Source organism: Agelaius phoeniceus, chromosome 4 (assembly GCF_051311805.1).
Source record: "Agelaius phoeniceus isolate bAgePho1 chromosome 4, bAgePho1.hap1, whole genome shotgun sequence".
Lineage (NCBI taxonomy): Eukaryota > Metazoa > Chordata > Aves > Passeriformes > Icteridae > Agelaius > Agelaius phoeniceus.
This window is the reverse complement of record NC_135268.1, coordinates 56,816,739-56,838,009: the sequence shown is the minus strand read 5'-3', so window position 1 is coordinate 56,838,009 and position 21,271 is coordinate 56,816,739. Positions and strand designations below refer to the sequence as shown.

General features: G+C 39.2%; 1 protein-coding gene across 2 annotated transcripts in view; it reads right to left on the bottom strand.

The window, feature by feature from the left end:
* Positions 1–12,058: 12,058 nt before the first annotated feature.
* The window catches only part of PPARGC1A (PPARG coactivator 1 alpha), a 368,271-nt gene continuing 359,058 nt past the window's right edge, over positions 12,059–21,271 (bottom strand). For both annotated transcript variants that reach the window (XM_077177654.1, XM_054633191.2), the window contains 3 exons: positions 19,254–19,375; positions 18,748–18,899; positions 12,059–15,884 (listed from right to left, as the gene is read on the bottom strand). In XM_077177654.1, coding sequence (XP_077033769.1) covers positions 15,781–15,884; positions 18,748–18,899; positions 19,254–19,375 — 378 coding nt within the window. In that variant the 3' untranslated portion in view covers positions 12,059–15,780. The remainder of the gene's footprint in view (positions 15,885–18,747; positions 18,900–19,253; positions 19,376–21,271) is intronic.

The following is a 21,271-nucleotide window of genomic DNA, read 5'->3' as shown; positions in this document are numbered from 1 at the left end:
TAAAATAATAGAGTAGTGTGATTTATAGGACATTGCCATGTGCCAATGTCAGGAAGTGTTTGTCCAATTAATTTAAGGAAACATCTGCTTTTCTTTTGAAAGTCTGGCTTTTATTTTGCTAGAGCCAGGGATCTATTTTTTTAAAGGATTTGCACTTTGAAGCTTTTTTTTGCTTAGGTTTAAAAATAAAAAGGACATGACTCTTCAGAGATAGTAAATCACTATGAGCATTAATTCTCTTCTGTTACAGTTGAATAAGGAAAAGAAACTGCATGGAAACCTCTCTATCACTGCAAAGGAGTGCTTGGGATTTTGGTGAGATTTTAAAACTTTCTTTCTTTCTCTCACAAACCTGCATCATAGCTCAGTGCAATGAAATAATGAATGTCTGTGCTGGATTCTGGGCAGAAGAGAGGACTTGGGGCTGCATTTCTGTATCTCAAACTCTTTCAGCCACAAGGTTTTTGCTGCAGTAATCCAGCTGCAGTTTGCTCAGAGCACTGACTGTGCCCACATTGCTACAAGGAAGAAGTGATGTCATTCCTCCCTGAGATCCTGGGAAGGAGGAAAAAGAATAATGTCCTTCTCTATGGGGTGGGAACTCTACAGATCAAAACTTCCTTTGCTACTTTAAGAATGGGCAAATTACTGAGTGCCATTTATTCAGCACACAGAGGGCTTATACATATGTTTATTAAATAAATGAGCATGTGCTCTCCACTTTAGGTAATGACAAACACAGCTATTGCCAGGGGCTGAGGTAAGGTACACCACAGGAGCAGGTGCCATTACATCTGATTTCATCCATCCAAATTTTAGGTCTCTAAATCAGCCCCTGTCCTTCCTGCATAATAATGAAATCAGTGCCTCAAGTGACAACCATTCCCCCCTAACCACTGTAAAACTGCATGGGCTGTGAGAGCTGGGAAATGGCACAGAAAGTCCCCTGGCTGGGGGCAAGTTTGGAACCCAGCTAGACTAGTTCTTGTACAGCCAGTGTACAGCTATACATTCTGGAAGTGTGTAGGCTATACACTCTGCAAGTATACAGCCAGTCATTCCTTTAAGTGAGAGGATATCTTGACAAAAAAAGGAACCAGTATTGTTACTATAATCAAAAGTTAGGTATACTGTAGGCTTTCAGATAGTATGTTAATAGATGACAATGATGTAATGTTGTGAAGATGTAGTACAATAAATGATGCAGGATAAACTCAAATCTCTACTAAATAAACTTGGAAAATGAGGATTATATAGTATGTATATTTAATTCACTACCAAGACTGATAAATTCAATAAATGTGTATTACAGTTTCTTAATTCAAGAAAATTAATTAAGAAACTTTATTGCGAATAGGTATTAGCTGTAGGTTGCACCTACATCAGATGAATTTAACTAAAATAGTAGTAACACAATTTTGGATATTGTTTTATAGATTATTTCTCTTTTTATTCATTAAAGAAAAAGTTGAGATGACTCTCAAGGAAAGGATGAAAGTTTACTTTTTTTAAATTTTTTCTTCTGTGGTAAGAGACAGGTTCAAGAAATCTGTTGGTGGGCTGCCTTTAGGTGATGGTTTAGACCATGAGACTGGAGAGAAGTGGGCTTCTGGTAACTGGAGCTGCAGGGCTGGGGAGGAGCAGAGATGGGGCCATGGGTCCATTAGCAATGATGGGAGCTTCTTCTTCTTCTTGGGGAGACTTTGCATAACTGTCAACACAGATATACCCAAATGCACAAGCTCACACTGAAAACTTTCTTCTATCAATGGTATCAGTTCAGTTCCTGGCTCAAGCACAAAATGAATCCAGAAGTCAACTAATCCAGGAGCAGTGACCTAACTTGGACCAGACTGAAAAATCTGTCCATTTTTCAAGAGAAGTAACCCCACCTGTTTCATCAGGAGCTGTATTACGAGATGGGTCAAAAGAGAACCATTAAATGAGAGCAACAAAGTGCCTGTAGATAAATCCAGGCAAATACCTGATGAATAAGAAGCTCTTGTGACCCCAAAGATGAAGACAGATGTCATACTGGAAACAAAAGACAAGGAGAAAGTAAGGAAGAAATGAACAGAGCTTTCTCAGCCTGTGGTCCTGGAGCCTCTCAAGTTACTTTCACCAGAACTCTGGGGGATAATTAAGGATATTAAGTATGCGTGTAGTGGGTTACATTTAGTTACAGAGGTGCCCACACCTCCACTGGAAAATTCTTAGGGACTGAAAGTCAGCAAAAGCTAAAAAAATTGCTTTAATGAATTATGTTCCAGCAGCCTGCTTTCTCCCATAGCTGAACCCAAGTTTTGATTGTGCTCCTTGGCCTAATATTTGGCCTTTGTTTTCTTATGTAAATCAGGATGTTTAGTACAAATTAGCATTATTGAAAAACAATTGCCATCCAAATTAAAATTCTGCCTTTCATTTTACACCAAACCTGCTGGGCTTTTTTAGATAAACCCTGCATCAACTTAGCTATAGTGTTTATGACTAAATGGATTCATTTTTTTGGCACAGTAGCCCTGTTTCTCCAATTGCATAATGCCATTTGCAATTCTTATCTATCAGACCATCCCGAAGGGTCGTCTGGGGTTGTTCCTGTGAAAGGTATTAAGCAGCTCCTTTCAGAATTTGTTCTTCTTATTCAAGCTGGGAATACTTTCAATATTTACAAATATTTTCAATTTACAAATACTTGCACATATATTCAAACATATGCATGTGTTTATATATACCTATGTGAGTGTGTGTATATATTTACATACTGTTAGTATGTCCCACTAGACACTACTAGTTTTATTCTTATTTACTTTGTTAATTGCCTCCATTTATACACCTGCAATTTACCCAGATATTATTTGAAGCGAGCACTGCATAATAAGGAACGTACAAAGAGAGGGAAAGTAAAAAAATGTATTGTTTTATAAACAATATAAACAATGTTACATAAAACAATACAAAAGGATGCCAAAAATAAATCCAGAAGAGGTTTTTAATTTCAGATATCCAGCCAAAATGGGCTGGCTGGAGACTGTGCTTTGCCCCAGTACATAATTGCTATGAAGTTCAATGAGGAGGCAGGAAAAGTCCTTTTTTTACATATGCCCTAGGAAAGTATGTTTTAAAAAACTATATAAATTTTGTCTTTTCAAAGTAATATGATGAAAATGATGATATTGTAACTCTGAAGACTTCTGATGAACATTTTATCCTCAAAGAGCACTTAATTCACAAAGGAACATCTCTCTAGCAAAGTAACCCAAAGCCTTGAAAAACAATATGAGCATTTGCAAAGATTTTGTAGTATCATCAGAGAGGTCTAAATTTGTAGACTGCAAAGCATGAACATCTTTGGAACAAACTTGTCTTTGGGATCTCAGATAAAGCACTTTCCTAGAGCCTGTTTTTCAGCGATTTCATCAAGGAGGTGATTTCATCAAAAGCTGAAGGAAAGCTAGTGCAATGCTGAAGTAATAAAAATACAAGGAAGAAATTGTAAAGCCATTGAAGAGTGCAGCAGGGGTATCTTCAAATCTTTAAATACTTTCTTCCTTAATAATAGAAAATCAGTAGAACTGAGCAATTATCTCCCTTTACAAATCTGAATAAAAAGATTTCTTAAATGGAAGTAGATCAATCTTATTAAACAAATAGTATAGTGTCACATATTGTAAATGCAAAGTCAAACATCAACAGAAATGACATATGCTACTTACCCCTGAAGGGCCTGGTACTAACACCCAAAAATAAACAGGGAATTTTCAGTGCAGAGCCTGTATGCAACACAGTACAAACCTGGACTCTAGAGTAAGTGCTAGTAAGTGTTACTGTGGGTGTCCTGGGCACTCCTGCACGACCCAGCCATGGTGCTCCCACCATTTTCTCCAAAGCTGTAGTAATTTAAGGTGACCTAGGAAGGCTGTGCTGAGAACCCACCCAGTGTTGCTACATGTAACATGAACTATTTCAGTTTAGAGACACTATTGAAAACAAACAATCAAACAAATAAATACATTCTTAAATAAAGGAGATGAAAAAAGTCTTAAAATGTCATCACTTTTAACTGAATGGGTTGAAGGAGACCATGTACTGGTTTAAGACCAGGGACTGGAAATGGCATTTAAAATATTGCAGCCAGCTATAAATTTAATCACAAAGTGAACATGTGAAAATGGGGGGAAAAAAAATCAACCCCATTTTCAGTTGTCAGATATGAATGGAGAAAGGGGTTCATAGCAATTTGTTAGTTAAAAGTTCCGCTTACCAGTTCACATATCTTAGACTGGCTGATGCACCATCTTGGATTTAAGGAAATGACAATTTCCTTCATGTTGAAGTAGTCCCTGTCTATACCAGCATGTTGCCAAGCCTGGGACTTTTGGATCTCCAGGCCAGTTTCCATTCCTCAGAAGAAGCCAAGATGGTGTAGAAGTGCTTTGGACTCTGCAGCCTTGGGGACTAAGGATATTTGCAGAGTAATTTCAGTGGATGCTAGTTCAGTGTGAGTGAAACCAGGCACCGCTGCTTTCCATCTTTTAGCTGGCCATGGGTTCATTGGGTTAAACTCAGGGGGTTTCACTCTGCCCATTACTAATAGTTCAAAGAACACACAAATCTGTTTTCTAAATAGCATCTTAAAGAACAATTATTTCTTTTTCAGGCAGTCCTGAATTCAGTTACTGTAACTGCAAAGCTACAGAAAACTGGTTTGAGACAAATGATTAGAAATGCTCAAATTACCCCGAGCTAAGTCAGTACTGTGTATTTCCTAGCAGTTTATGGTGTGAACACAGTGAAGAGCCATGACCACAGAGCCCAAGGCATTCCCTTTGGCTCCACTCATGATGGTAGCCCAGTCAGGAAGGCTTTTTGCAACACTCTCAGGCAGAGCACAAGTGAAATCAGAACTTCTTGCTGGCCTGCAGGAAGATTCTTCTGCAACATAAGGATGTAGATATAGCCTAGTCCTTGTTTGGAAAGAAAACTATTATTGCAGTCCATGCAGTCTATGTTTTATGGCTTGTAGGTGGCAAATCCCAGATGAGGGGGTCTACATGCATATATATATTTTATATATCAGGGTAATTATATGTATATGTGCATATATATAATCCTGCTTATTTGATATGTATGCAGGCATGTGCATATATTGGCTGAAGAGCAGGCATGACAGAAGGCTTCTGAAGATTAAACACACCTTAAAAGATTAAATGTTAAACAAGTCTTACAGTCCTTGTAAAGGAACCAAAGATCCATAAGACTTTCAGTTTGACCAAAGGAATATTTTCCTTGGCATTACCCCAACCTGTGTGAGCAAAATGGAACAATGAAAATATTGCTCAATGTTTCCCTCTGCACACAAGAAATAAATAGTTTCAAGGACTAGATACTGCCCTTGGCAGTATAATATAACAGAGGCAGATATAACCAGGAGAGAGAGAGAAAACATCTTCTGTTCCTCTGAGAAGAGCGACTTTAAGAGGACTTTACAATCCACTTTCCCACATTCAGAGGTGCTTGAATTGACAATATTACCTTTCTGTGGCAAAGGACATAAACTCTGGCACTGACCATCCTCCTGCTTCACTATGTCCTCATTATCATCAAAAGCTATGACTGATTCCTTTAGCTATTCCACTATCCAGCATAATAACAGATGCATTTCCATGCTCTCCCTTACTCTGCATCTTTCAGAGATTCAGATTATTGCCTTGACCAGTTAAACCCAACTTTTTTTTTTTTTTTTCTCTATCATAAGCATTTTGGAGTGTTGAACATACTGATTTCCTGTCTTGTAGAACTGTCCCATGCACACTGTGTCAGAGAAAAAAAACCCAACCCTAAATCTAAAGAAGAATAATGAAGTCCTTTAATTAACATTACTATTAGAGAATAAGAATAGCATCTGTGTTAGATACGATAAATGCAAATAAGTCAGAAGAATCTCCAGTCTCATATTAAGATGTAAATCATCTATTTATTACTTTGTGTATAAATGTTCCATTGCTATTTGCACAGTGATTAAGAGTAGTTTTCAGAAAATAAATCTTTTTCTTAATAGTGCAAAGAATGAGAAGAATGGAGAATAAATGGGAGTTTAAGGGGATGCTAAAGTTCTCCCATGAGCTTGGATGAGATTTATGTGCATTATGAATAAAAAATGTATAGGACAGCACAGGATTCACTTTATTGTGGGTTCCTATTCCATTTGTCTAGTCTAACTGTATTCTTTGCCTCCCAGACATATAGTGGGTCTGGCATTGTTGAGCAAGTGAGGGAATAAACTGCCAGTCAGCAGCTATTGGAGGCAGCTTAACCCCATGCAATCTCATCCGACAAGACCAGTGCCATGAGACCTGGAGTAAAAGCACAAATGCTACCTGCAAAGCTGTTTCTGCAAGGAAGAGGCATTCTAGGAGTCTCACTACTTTATTGAGCACTTTTTATTGGTATGCCTTTTCCATTTTCAAATGAGTATGTAATTTCTTCAATTATATATCCGCTTCTGTACAATGTCAACAGCTAAGTACCAGAACAAGCAAGAGCCGATGGGGTTGTGATACATGTCTGATATGGCTCTCCATGCAGTTTCAGAGCTGTGAGACTTCATGCTTGATGTCCATTCTCTATCTACTCTCATTAATGTTTCCACATAAATCTCTCTACAGTTGCCCAGCTGCAAATATGCAAAGGTCCAAATCTGAAACTACTGACACTGCATTTGTTCGACAAACAATATCTGAGGGCTAGGAAATAATACCAATACTATTGAGCCATCACAGTGGAGGTTTTTTCTCTCATTTCCGGAGAGGATGGACACTCAGGTGCTTCTGCTTCCTGCCTGTGTTGTTTCCTCCTGGCCCCCATTCTCCAGTATTGTCTGACCATGTTAACCCACTTAAAGCAAAGTTTGGTAGCAGGGTAGAAGACTTCAGCATAGACCAATCTAGCATAGCACATTTTATTTCAGGAAATCAAGGGAAGAGGCAGAGGCAGAAGCACTCTCCATTATTGCTGCTACAAAACCACCTCAGATTATTACAGAGCAGAGGATCCACACAGGATAGTGCTGCAGTAAATGAGCCTGCACATGATCTACCTTTCAAGGAACTACTTGTGGAAGAAAAATAGTATTTTTTAGCCACAGAATTATTTCAGCTGTTCATTGGGCATAGAACAGCCATTATTCCATGGTGTCCTCTATAGTTGTATGGCCACCCTCCTGCCAGGGTACTGGGCACACTCCACCAGGCCCCTGGAAACCCACAAGTGCTTCATGGTTGCCTTGTGCTCCCTGAAAAGAAAAATCTCATGGGCTGCTGCAGCCAGATTTGCCATGTTGTCGTGGCACAAAGATGCAAACCCAGGACTTTCTATCCTCTCTAGAGCAAGAAAAGGCCTATTGCCTACCCAACCCCGTGTCACCCTAACCCTCTAGCACCTCAAATTTCCACAGCTTGGTTTATGATCTTGATCAGCAGGGCCTTAGTATCACACAGAAAAAAATAATAGAGATCCTGCCTGGACAGTCAAATGACTCCGTCAGAGACCAGGAAGGACTAGATGTCACTGCTCTGCCAGCTGTGGCCCCAAGAACCCTGGGACAGCTGTGGCCAAACACTTCTTCTTTTCCAGATAGCTGGAGCTGGGAAAACCTAGATAATTTTCTTTCCCCCCCTAGGATTCAGAAGAGCTGTGGCTCTAGGTTTTAGAACAGTGCTTCTGAATGCTCTTCTTCCTTGGACCACACAAAGTATGGCAAAACTTTGATTCCGTGTGCACCCTTCCTAAGTGAGAGAGCCACAAACACAGGCAGGGATACTCACTCCATACAGCAAGTGAACTCCTCACCTTGCAGGGAGGAACCCAAGAGGGTGGACAGGTGTCAGCAAACAATCCCACTCCTACAGTCCACACACAGCGGGAGCCAAGTTCCTCACAGAGTTTGCCAGCAGGTTGTCACAAGACAACTCTGAAGTTGAGGCTGGAGGTTCCTGAAGAAGCCATCACACTATTTTCATCCAAAATGTCAGCACTGCAGAAGAGCAATGGCAGCACTTCAGTGCTGCAGTGACGTTTTGTACCCTCTGGCACACAAGGTATGTAAATAAATGGGTTTCTGTCTAAATTCCATTGTGTGCAGATTTGTACCAAAGAATTGTTGTGATGTGCATCATTATGTCTCATTATGTGATTGCAAGTAACCTTTTGTAGAGCAGACACAATCCACGTAACATGCTGTGTGACCAGTTTACAAAGCAGGGCTCCTTCAGAAGGGCGAGTAATTAATCATTATTCAGCAACAGCACTCACCACTCCACACTTGCTGGCAGGAGTGTATAACCCAGGGCATGCTTAGCTATGACAATAAATTATTCATGCAATAGAAAACTAGTTAGCTGTGGTATTGTTCCAGTAAATGGTTAAAACAAGAAAGCACTCCGTTAGTTTTCAAGTGTGGGGCTGATTTTTTTTTTTTTAATAAATTTACTGCAAACACATTGCATAAACAAGCATAGGCCTGAGTTGCAAATGCAGCAGGAAAGAATTAGTATAAAACACCAATGTGTGTTTTTCACAATGCCAAAGTCAATAATCTGAGGATGAGAAGATCTCTTGAAGGTATAGTGCAGTAACTTTATGGCTGTAATAATTTTATTACTTAATCAAGTACTAATTTAGTAGAGAATGAAACACAGATTGTCAAAAATAAACTGCAGCAAATATTTTATTTGATGAAAAGTCTTAAGAGAAATTTGCATATTCTGCTCTTTAGGACATGTTTTACTTCATACTTAGCTTTGGCTTTCATTTACATTACACCTGGCCGACAATCTACCATGACGCAAATAAGGCACATGAGATTATTTACCTTCGATCACTGCCCACTATTTACATAAGCCAGGGTTAATGCAAAAGGCAGATGAGGGTTAGAGTTTAATCACTGATTTTGGAGAGACTGGATAGTACCTGTTTTCTCTTCTGTTGCCTTTTCTCAGGGCAGCTCAGTTCCTTTCTACTAGCAAATAGCAGAAGTCAGTATGAAAGCAAAAACCCTTCTATCCTCCTGTACTTCAACATGCACGCCTACCAAAGGTGCATTTCATCTCAGATCTCACTGTTTACCAAACCTGTGAGTATAATTTTTTCAACTGAACCATTGGTAATTTTTTACAAAAATATTCCCCTTTATATGAGAGTATTTTTCTCCCAATTAATTCCATTTGAATTAGGAAGAGCTTAATTCACCAGGTCCAGTCACATCATAAAGATTATAGACTTTTTTATAAAAAAGAATCAGAAATGCCTTTGCAAAATTATTATTCCAGAAGACTCTTGAAAGGAAGCTGCAATAATTCAAAGGAATCTCAAAATCTAAACATGTTTTGAGGAATATGTTTCCAGCTGCAGAATAAGTATGTGTAACTTCAAAATTTGTCATTGAAGAAAACAACCTTTCACTTTGCTTTGTGTTCATAGGCTGCTAAGATTTTGGGTTGAGGTTGTTTGACAATAAGAGCATCATTTGAGGAATGAACACCAATCAAGAGCAACATTTAAGATTTATATATGTGTTCCAGCTGGTTTCCATAATTGCATTGCACAGACACCAGCCGTTCAGCAGAGCACATCATGTAGCAAAGGATGAGTTGGCTTTCTCTTTTTCCCAGCAGAGCCATGTGAGGGGAGCAAGCAATGGGAAGCAGGGGACAGACTCACTTCCTCTCATGGAGGATTTCATTTTCTTCTTTGCTGAGATGACTAGTCTCCTTTGCCCTGAACAAATATACCAGCTCCCAATGAAGACAGGCTGCCCTATATCTATCAATAGAATCTATATAGAATCTTTTCCCTTAGGGATTAATTCAACTTTTGATTCAATCTTTCTGAGCTTTAAATTATGATGTTACAAACCTCCAAGGAACTACTGTACTATTTGTGACCTTCTTTATTACTTTCTGCTGTTTGATAAAGTAGAGAAAATTGATTTATAGATTAGTTTGCTTGTGAACATTGAATATCAATGGTGAGAACGTGATTCGCAGAAAAGCAGGAGAAGTTGGCATTGGTTAAAGTTTAATATAGCAATTTATTAATTAATGGTGAAGGACAATAGAATAACTGCACATTAATCTTCAAAGAGATCCTGGAAGCGCAATGTGAAATAATAGCTATGAATCAAGGCATCTTGCAAGAGTTGAATTTAAAGTTTTCAAAACATTTTCCTCAAGGAATAATTTTGTCCATTGCTTCCACTTCTCTCCCCTAAAACTCTCTCTCTTCCCCATAAGACCTGATGGCCGTTTTTGTGTTTTCTGTAAGCATTAAAGGTTAAAGGTGGTAGGAGAGGCAGTTTTCCAAATGGAGCCTAAAATTAGGTGTTAGTTTCTGTATTTGGAATCTTAGGCCCCAATCCAAGAGTCTATTTTTATTCAAAGCAGCCGAGCACTTGACTTCAATGGATCTAAAAACACTCATGCTTATGTGCTTTGCTGAATCAGGACAGACTTAAGCACAAATGTAAACGCTGTGCTGAATTGGGGCTCTATATATGTGGCTTGATTTTTAAAAGTGCTGAGAGACAGCAGGTCTAATTGAAGTCGATGGGAGCTGCAAGATGCTCAGCGTTTCTGAAAATCAGGCCACTCATTGAGGTGCCTGAATCTGATTTCAGGTGCTCAGCTTGCAATATTCACTGTGGGGAAAAATGGTGACCCAGGATAACAGGCAATGGAAAGCCCTGATTTTACGCAATAGACTTTAATAATGTAAAAAGAGATGGGAGGCAATAGTTTCCTGGAAATCTAATGTGGAGTGCTTTTTTTGGCAAGCGTCAAAAGTGCTATGCAAAAATATGAAATGAATAAACAAATGAAATTAGAAAGCCTAGTAACTGGAGAAATACTGGGCTAAATTCATTCCTTGAGGAACAGCAGCAAGACTGATGAAATACATCAGGAATGATTTGGCCTACTACGTTTTGAGCATTAATTTGATCAAAGAGTCAACAACGCAAATCCCGCAGGGTGAGGAACTTCACTCTACCACCCTTGCGAGAGCCAAGCAGAACAGTTTGGATTAGCAAATGGTAAAAATGCAAAAGCTAAACATTTTTGCAAGTTACAGAGCATAAATTAAATAGCAATGCTAGGAAGAGAGATGAGGTGGAGGCTGGTTGTTTTGAGAAAAGCAATTTTTTCAAGTGAATTCAGTAGTCATCTCCTTAAAAAGCACAGCCAGGCTGTCCAGCAGCTGCTCCTCACACGGCAGCTGGGTCCCTGCTGAGGTGACATTCGATGAGAAGACTCAGCCCCAGGTGCTGTGCTGTGAGCCCCCAGAGAAGGATGCTGTCGCAGCAGAACAGGCCTGCAGCTGTAAAATGGCTACCTGTGAATGAGCCCTGGGCAAACCAAACAAAAGCCATTCTTCCCCTATTTCTGTGCATGTAAAGGAGAGGGGTATGAATATCCTCTGCCATTCTTGCGCCTACCAGTTGCCTGCCCAGTGGCAATGCTGCCGTGGAAACCCATATGGTGCACACTGTATCATCCTCAAAGGAGTCAGGACAGCCACACTTGTCACCTACCTGCCTGGTCCTCCTGATCTGTCTGCTGAGACAGGGGCCGGTGAAAAACTCTCCTGACAGGCTTATTCCCAGAACAGGTGTCTATCATCTCAGGATAGAAGATGCCAACCATTTTGCACTTCTCAGTCCCTACTACCTGCACTGGGATCCAGCATGGACAGACAGAAAAGTCCTTACATTCCCCACCCCCTTCTAACTCAAACCACAACTCTTAAACTCACTGAGAATGTTTTGAAAGTTTTCTTACATGGTTTATGGCACAGGTCTTCAATAGACTTGGGTACTCATGGCAGAAAGGTACCACTTTCTGCCATTAAATATATCAAAATGTGTGATGCTGTGCCCTGTACAAAGTGCAGTAATGCAGGCATGCTCTGGCCAATAATCTGAAGTCCACTAGAAAGAGTAACAGAAAACCCACTACACAACCAATTGTGGGGGAAAAAAGCCTGTAATAAGAATGAGAAACAGAAATGGATTTGAAACATTCGTTTCCCTTTATTTTCTCAGTGAGGCTGATGTGTACTGCACATTAAAAAAAAAGAAAAAAATCACAGGAATTTTCATACAATGAATTAAACCACAAAAGTACATGTAGAATCGGCAGGTGGAAAATAGCCCAGCTTGGGCTTAACTACTATCTCACTTCCCCTGTTCAGCATAGTCCAACCCACAACTTTACATGTTCACCTACTGTACAAATCTTACAGTAGCTCCATCAGGTCAGTGGTTCACATTATTGAAAATGTCTGTCACATAGGTACAAATTTAGAATCATCACATTATATTACATGGCTATTCTAGTTCATTTATAGATCAGATCTTATACTATAGTGATTGAAGTTCTCATTACAGCCATTAAGAAGGACACATAATCATTACCTACTGTAGGCTTACATCTAAAGGGATGAGAAGGAGGTGCGGTTGTGTTTGTTCTTTTTTTTTTCAACTGACCCAAGTATTATTACCCCAGAGGCACAAACTTTCCTCTCAGTGCTGCTCTTGGTGATGGCAGCCCAACCGCTTTTCAGAGTAGTTTAGCACAGATGTCTTTCTTTAACTTTAGGTTCCCTCTGTTTGGATTAGTATTTAGATAATTTTCCATTCTGTAGGAATTACTGAGTTACAGCTCTAGGAAAGACCACAGTTCCTAAGTACCAGTTCTGTTACCTGTATTGTGGATGTGGTACTTACCACAGCATGAAAGCAACAGTACAGTCTTCTTATAAAAAACACACAGAGCTATACTGCAATTTGCCTCTGGTGACAATGTGGTACATGTGCTAATTTGAAATGTTCTAGGGGAAGAAAAAAAGAAAAGTAAACACTGAGTTTATATTTTGATGGATTTCCTACTACAGTGTCTATGAAAGATCCAAATAGCTTTATTCAGCAATCCTAGCTCTATTAATTTCATATGTAATTTGTAAATCCACAGAGGAAAGCCATCTTCAAGATGAAAATGTTTGCCAGGCCAGTGAAAAAAAAAATTGACTCACTTCATTATGCCTGCTTGGTGAAAAATAAATAATGCCCCCACACAAACCCCACACCAATTTCTTAATGTCAGCAATCTAGGGCAAAAGAGAACGTTTTAAAATTTAATGACAGAAATGTAAAGGCAAAATAGGCAATGCATCTGGTCCTTGAACACATAATATGATATACTAAATATTGATTTCTTAAAAATAATTTATTGCTTTTAATATTTTTATTTACAACAGAAGATACTCAAAATCCAGAAAGGAAAATTGTAAACTTTTAGTTTGGCATTCACACAAAGTTAAAATACCTGCATTTTTAACCTACAGAGCAACAACAAGAATTATGCAGAGTAAAGGATGTTACATTTGTAACACAGAACTTCCAGAAAAGTTCTTTTCTCTTTTTTTTTTTTGTTTTATTGCTATCTATCTACTGAGAAATAAGAAGCCAAAAAATCAAGCAAGCATCCGACAGGACAGACAGTGGAATCTCTCAGAACACAATATGCTGGTGATAAAATGAATGCAGCCATCAGAATCAACTGCACTGGTATGGGGGTAGAATCAGTTTTCTAAGATTTGGAGTGGGAAGGTAGATTAAATAGTTAGGTGTGCCATACCTTTAAGAGGAGTCATGAATGCCAAAGAGTAATAGAATAAGAAATCTATACATTCACAAGCAAATTCCAAACTTTGCTGATTCAGTAGAGACTCCGAGTTCAGATGAAATTCTGATGCTCAGAATAGCAGTAGTTTATACTCTTGTGGTTTTTTTCTTTCCTGAAATTTCTATTTAATTTAACAGAAGCAATGTCATTAGCAACAATGTCATGGGCACATTTGAGGCCATGCTAGTGCATAGTAAAAAAAAAGGAAAAAAACCAAAACCAACCCACTGCTTCTGCAAAAGCGGAATTTCCAAACAAAGCACTTGCTTACTCCAAACTGACAACCATCATGCATCCTAGGTATAAAATTTCCACTGGCCTTTTTATTCTTTTAGTCATCTCATAATTTATAATAAATAGGATAATTATAACTGATAAATATGTCTCTTTAGTAAACAAAGGAATGAAGGATTGGTATTTATACAGGATGCATAACTGTAAAAAATATAGATAAATACCATCATTAAACTCTGCCAATGAAAATATTACTGGCTTCAAGAACAGTGTTTAGACACAGAATTACAGTAAAAATCATACTGTACTTAGTACCTCAGCATATTTTTATCAAACTAAAATCACAAAAATTAAAACAAAATAGTATTTTAAAAAGATTTTTGACCTCTAGTTCCAAAACTACTGTTGATACATAAAATAAAAACATTTCTTAATGATTACCCATTTGAGAGACTTTACATAAAATTATGATATTTTCTAGAAAAATTTAGATGAGAAAATTTCATTCCCCTAACAAATTCAGTGTATAAAACTGCAAAAGAAAATCAAGCAATGAGAAAAATGTGGAAAAATACTGCAGAAGGTGGTTAATATCTTTTGGGCTAGGATAATTCTTGACAAAATTCTTATATAAGCTCACCAAAGAAGGGATGAATGTGTATAATGCATTTTTGCACTCAGACACACATGCACACATATGCACACTCACACCCTCACCCACACGCTTTTCTCTTTTTCTTTACAATCAAATATATATAAGCGTAAGTTCAGCTTTCTACATATGTTAGTGTACAATAATTGTTTCACCTCATATAATTACATTTGAGTATTCTTGATTAAGAAAAATTCAGCAGTTTTTGAAAAGAAGGCTGCATTTACAGTGCATAGCTGTAACAAAAAAGAACATCGTCATACAGTATGTACACAAATAAAAATACTCCATTTAACATTTGTGTATACTCAACTACTTTAGAGAATGTAGCAAATAAACTATCTGTGCACACACTCAGATAGTTATATCCAATTCTCATTAATAATGTAACACCACGTCCGCTCATTAGAATAAATCGCTGAACAAGCTGCACATTTGACCATTAACAAGGCTTTGAAAATTTTGCTGTGGAAGATCAATGTTGTAGACATTTACATGGGTGTCAGAATTAAAAGATGAAACTTCAAAATGTTAGGGAAGCTTGAGCCTTTTAATTTTCTTTTCTGCAAAAAAAAAAACCCCACAAAAAAACCCAAAAAACAAACCAACCAAAAAAAGAACAATCTTAAAACAAAGCTAAGACAGATTGCAGGCTTCTGGGACCTGTGGTTTCTTCTGGATTGTCATATTATCACCATGAGAAGAAGCTTCTTTACAAAAAAAAAAATATGCAGTGTCTGATCCCCAGACATCAGCAGCCATAGTTCTCACACTGGGGTTTTTTTCTCTGTTTGTTTTTGTTCTTTTTTTGTTAAAATGCACTATGTACAGATTTTGCAGTTCATCGTTGTACGTGTATCTCTGTGGAACTGCTGCCATGTCTCGTGATTTGCATTGAACTCGCCAGGAACGCCCGGCTCCCCCGCCACCGCTCGCCCACCAGAGCGCAGCTGACACCCATGGCCATGCGTGTGCTTGCTGGGCAGCACCCTGCCCCTCCACTCCTCGAGCAGCTGTGTTCATGTAAACCATGGTTTTGAACAGAGAGTGTAAAGTAGGAGAAATTCCTAAGTACGACTTTTCAGTTGTCCATTATTGAAGGACGTGATGTCCGTGAGGTATTCGCCATCCCTTTGTTTTCCTCGGATGACATGCTTGTTACCTACGCAGGCTCCGCTGTGCCTCTTTGAGTAAACTATCAAAATCCATGGAGTCATACTTGCTTTTAGTAGAAGCAGGATCAAAATCATCTGAGTTTGAATCTGAAACCCAAAAGATGCAAGTTTAGGTAAGAGGCAAGAACTACTTATTTTCTCTGTGTATCAGTACAAACAAGATGCTAAAGAAACAATACACTTACAACCACAATTTCAGGGGATGACAAAAGCATAGCAATGACCATTACAGAAGCTTTAGGCATTCCTGGTAAGAAGCAGCACCTAACAAAAGTGGTACACATCATCAGCAGTGGGGAAGAAGCACTAATTGCATATACATTTAGAGCAGGTTAACTCAAAACAGTTTCCTCAAGGACTTGAGCACCAAGGCACTCATGTATATGTCTCTAAGTAGTCCAGATAATCTTGACAGATACCTTAACCAAAACTCCACCTTTATCTTGCAACTGCAGTTTCATAACATGTCCAAGACTTAATTTTCCTTAAGGTTCTGAAGAATGCCAAAGCAGTCTATGAGCAGCATACAGAGGACAGAGCCCACCTTGCCTTGGGGTCTTGTGGAATTCTTTACACCTGCCAGAATATGTGGGTTTGCTTCAATTTATCTTTTTGGGTTTGCTTGTTTAGAGTGTGAGCAATTCTGGGCAGGGCCTCTGCAAGGCTGCATGAGCAGTCTCAGGTGGGCTCCTCAGCTTTCTGCATCACATGTGATAAGCCACAGCAGCAACAACAGCTCAGCCCCTGCAGCCTGGGATACCTGTTCCAGCCTTGTCAGCTGCTCAGGCATGGACATCAGTCTGTTCCCAGCACAGAGGAGGAATTGTACATTTGTGGCCACACAACTCCAGTACAATTATTGACATGGCTGCAAGCAATGAATTTCCTTTTGGAGTCAACCCTGCTTAACACTGACTCTCACCAGTTCCTGTGTCACAGCTCCTTTATGTGAGTGCCCTTTTCTTGCCATTTCTTGTGTTGAATTAATCAGAACTCCCCATCTACCACTATAAGACACACTGCGCATTAAATGTTCATTACAAGTTCTGCTAAGACAATATCTTCTCACAGAGGAGAGGTGTTAAACTTCTGACTACTATTTCAAGTGTTTTCTTTCTTCTGTACTCAACCCAAAGCTGATTAATTCTCTCTGTCCTGGTACCAGCTCATGAATTTTAAAGTTCATCCTGCCATTTCCTTATGTTGCTCTATCAGATACTCTGCAAAATACAGGGAATGCAGTCTGAAGTACAGAAGCTCAAGCTGTCAGCAGGACAAAGTGAAAACAGTCTGCTCACAGATACTCTGGGAATCCCTCTCACAATGGAGAGAGTTGACAGGGAATACTCCCAGTGATGAATAATGTTCAAGAGGGTTCCCTTCAGACAACTTACTTTAAACCCCAGATTTTCTGAGATACAGAGATGACCTTGGCTTCCATTGCTGAAGATAAGTCAAATCAAGGCAAGACTTTAATCTGGTTTTACTGTTTTTATCAGCCTACATTTCAACAAATGCCTTGCTACCTTTTATATTTTCTACATCAACCCTGTATCTCTTCAACAGTCAATTGCCTTTTCTTAGCTTTACATTATCTGTTTAGCCACTGAAGTGAATTATAGCATATTCATTGTGAACAATGCATATAATCTTCATAATTTATTTTGAAAAGACATCAATTGCTTAGAAAAAATATATCTGTATTCACTTCCTGCATTGTACAAAGCTGAGGGCAGCACATACAAGATTTCATTAGCACTGTGTTACAGGGTTATGAGAGATTTTAATGACTGTGGTCATTTATTCATAAAAAAATCTACAATATCTGATTAATATAGATTCAACAGCAAAAATGTGCCTTGCTATGTAATTCAGAAAAGAGTATTTTCCATGCCTTTAGTCTATTTATACAGGCATTAGGAAAGGTTTAACATTAAATGAATACTTTACATTTTAAAAGGTAATTAAATAAGAGGTGAGTTTATCCTATATTGTAATATTACAGAGGCTGTTTTAGTAGTCTCTTTACACATATACTTAACATTAGTATTCCTGCTGGAAGACTTTGAACTTCTCCAAAAATCCTTGCAAGGGGAAGCACCACACCCTGACTTGGAGCATAGGACAGAATCATAGACTTTTGCCCAGGCAAGACTCAGACAGACCCAAGTGTGTTGTCACAGCCAGCATGCACACTTGGGACTGGAGTTATCACAGCATACTGGGGGCTGGACACTGCTATGCATAAAGCCCACATCAGTGGAACTTCAAACACCAAGAGAATTGCTAAGCTTTCCACAGGCTGGAGCCTCTGACATCACAACTGGAAGGCCTTGCAAGGAGACGCCTTCATACACATAGATGCTTATGCATAATTTTAGAATCACCAGTTGAGATCAGTGGTTTTTGCCACACTAAGGGGTCAGATTTGGCCACAAGCTCTTCTAGCTTTCAAACTTGAGCAACTATGAATTGTGTTTAATGAGTGCCCCTGGCAAACTCTGCCCATCTACAACAGAACTCACAGCAAAGTAAGAATCATATTGAAGTTTTTGGGTTGGGGCATCTACTTTGTCCTCTGCTTATCTCTTATATACATAAGTGAGGTACTGGAATCAAACAGTTACAGCAATAAACAGTAAAGCATATGGGAGGTTTCTGTAGTGCTATCTTTTCAACTTAGAAGTGTATTATTGAATATTGGGCACTTATTTTGATAATGATAGAAATGGGCTTTAAAAGAATATTCACAGTTTGGAATATTTGAAAGAAGCCAGCTCAGATTAGTAGACTTTTAAACTTCTTACAGCAGTTGAAAACCACTTTCTTCAACAACCCTCCAATCATTTAAAGGGTATCAGCAGTAAAGAAAAAAGAAGCAAACCCTAAATTCTCATGAGTTACAAGATTCCTGTTAAGTACTTCAATTCACATAGAGCAAAATACCTACCTAGGTCTGCATAGTTAGACTTGCAAAACTGCTTGCGTCCACAGAAGTACAGCTCAAAATCAGGCTCATTTGACCTGCGTAAAGTGTATCCATTCTCAAGAGCAGCGAAGGCGTCACAAGTATAGCGGTAGGTGATGAAACCATAGCTGTCTCTGCCATTGAAAAATACAGTTGTGAACAGAAGCTGAGAAGAGTTAACACACATTAGTGTAACCCCTTCCTGAAAGCAAGAACTTGCCAGAGACCCAGCAGCCGAAATGCCAGAAATACTGCATCCATTTATCAGCATGATTGTCCTGTCATGCAGCTAAATACTTATTTCTGGGACAGGAAATTTTAACTAGCAAGATTAATAAATAAGGATGAAAGAAAATAAGTAAGGTTTTTAACTCAGCATGTCATCTGTCACAGGACTCATACTGGTAACTCCCATACCAGTAATCTCACTGCCAAAATTTTTTACATATGGCAGCTCTCAAACAAGAAGTAATCTCAAAAGTTCCTACCCATCATCCTGCAAATTTACTGTGCACTCCTCAATTTCACCAAAAACTTCAAACCGGTCCCTCAGTTCAGTTCGGGTTGTGTCAGGTCTGATTTTACCCAGATAAATCACACGACGTTCTTCCTGTTGATAAAGAGCAACCGGGAAGGTGTTCTTTTAACAAATGTGTAATAGAGATGAACCTTTACATTCATGCATGCAAAGACACACACAGATGTGCAGAGGATGCATAATTATAGAAGTACTCTTTTGTGGAAGGCCTACTGCATCTTGCACGTACATGAAATAGTTCTCTCCTGGAAAGCATCTAAGGTATTTAAGTGACTCTACATTTGTCAGGTGGTGTGCTCCTGGAAGGGCTCACTGATTGCTGTTACTGTTCTGTACACTGACAGATGCTTCCCTTTGTATCCTACTGCACCTTCTTCCCTCTCACCTTTTCTACCTGCTCCCCTCCAGGACTGCAAACTCTTCCAAACTAGGAACTCCCTTTCTCTTGCCATGTACAGAATACCAAGCAAAACTCATCTTACTTGCAGAGTAGCATTAAGTAACACAATAATTGCATAAGTGTACCACAGACATAACAAAATGTATTACAAGCATAACATTATAAGCTCATATGACTCAATAGCTGATTCATCCTGCAATCCTGTTTCACCATAATCCATACTTTTAAACAGAGGGAAAACTTTTTAAGATTGTCACCCCAGCCAGAAACTAAGTACTACACAGACCCTAGCTCATTCCCTGCTCGTTGGTGGGATGGGGAGAAAAAATAGAAAAAGGTGAAACACCTGTATTAAGATCAGCTTAATAAAAGAAACAAAGAAAGATATAATAATAGCAATAATTTTAATGACAGTGGTTGTAATGAAAAAGGGAGACAGAGGAATAAAACCCAAAAGAAACAAGTGCAGCACCTGCTGACCAACACCCAGCCTGTCCACGGGCAGTGCTCTGGCTCTCCCAGCCAACTCCTCCTGGTTTATATACTGGGCATGATGCCATATGGTATGGAATATCCCTTTGGCCACCTCAGGTCAGCTGTCCTGGCCATACTCCCTGCAAGCATCTCGTGCACCTGCTCCCTGGCAGAGCATGGGAAACTGGAAAGTCCTTCATCCAGAGTAAGCACTACTTAACAACAATTAAAACATCAATGTCTTATCAACATTAATACTAAATCCAAAACACTGTGCTGTACCTACTGTAGCTATGAAGAAGAAAATTAACTCTATGCCAGCAGAAACCAGGACTGGGTCCAAAATATGCCTTTTATTAAAATAAATATTTCAGGGGGAATGGCAGGAAGTAAAATATATCCCACAGTCACCACTGCCTTTTGGTTTAGTCAGAATAAAAACCACCTGACTGAAGACCCCCTAGGGTCTCTTCTACATGTTCTTTCAGCGCTTGGAGCAAAGCATCAGATATTTTTATAACAATCAAACCATGGTTGTATCATTCCCTCCTTAGTGCAAATGCTCAGCCGAATGAGGGAAGGACCAGAAAACCCTTTAAGAGTAACTTAATGAATTTTAGGATAAACACTTTTCTGAGGGCAGAGCCATTTAATGAGCTGCAAGAAAAGAAAATGGAAAAAGAAGATCTTTAAAACACTGACCTTAAGGTAACCAGGGCAAAGAAGCACCAGCTATACATGGCTTGGGTGCTCAGCCTTCCTGTCTCCAATTGCCTCTGGCCTGGCACTACTGGCCCTGCTGCTCATCCCTTCCACACCCACACAGCAGCCCCATAAATCCACCACCACCACATTCTCAGCTGGCGTAAATCTGTCAGTCAGCGCAGCAATGTCAGTTTAAACCATCAACTTTGGCACCTGAGACTTGTGCAGAATTTAGGTGCCGAATGCCGAAGGAGCTACACTGACTGCTGAGAATTCATGACTATCGTAACCTGGAGGTGCCTAAAGGCTAATGGCACCTCAACTGTGCAACGCAAAAGGCACTAGGGACCTAAATATAGACTTGCATTCCTGCTCAGAAACATTCTAGC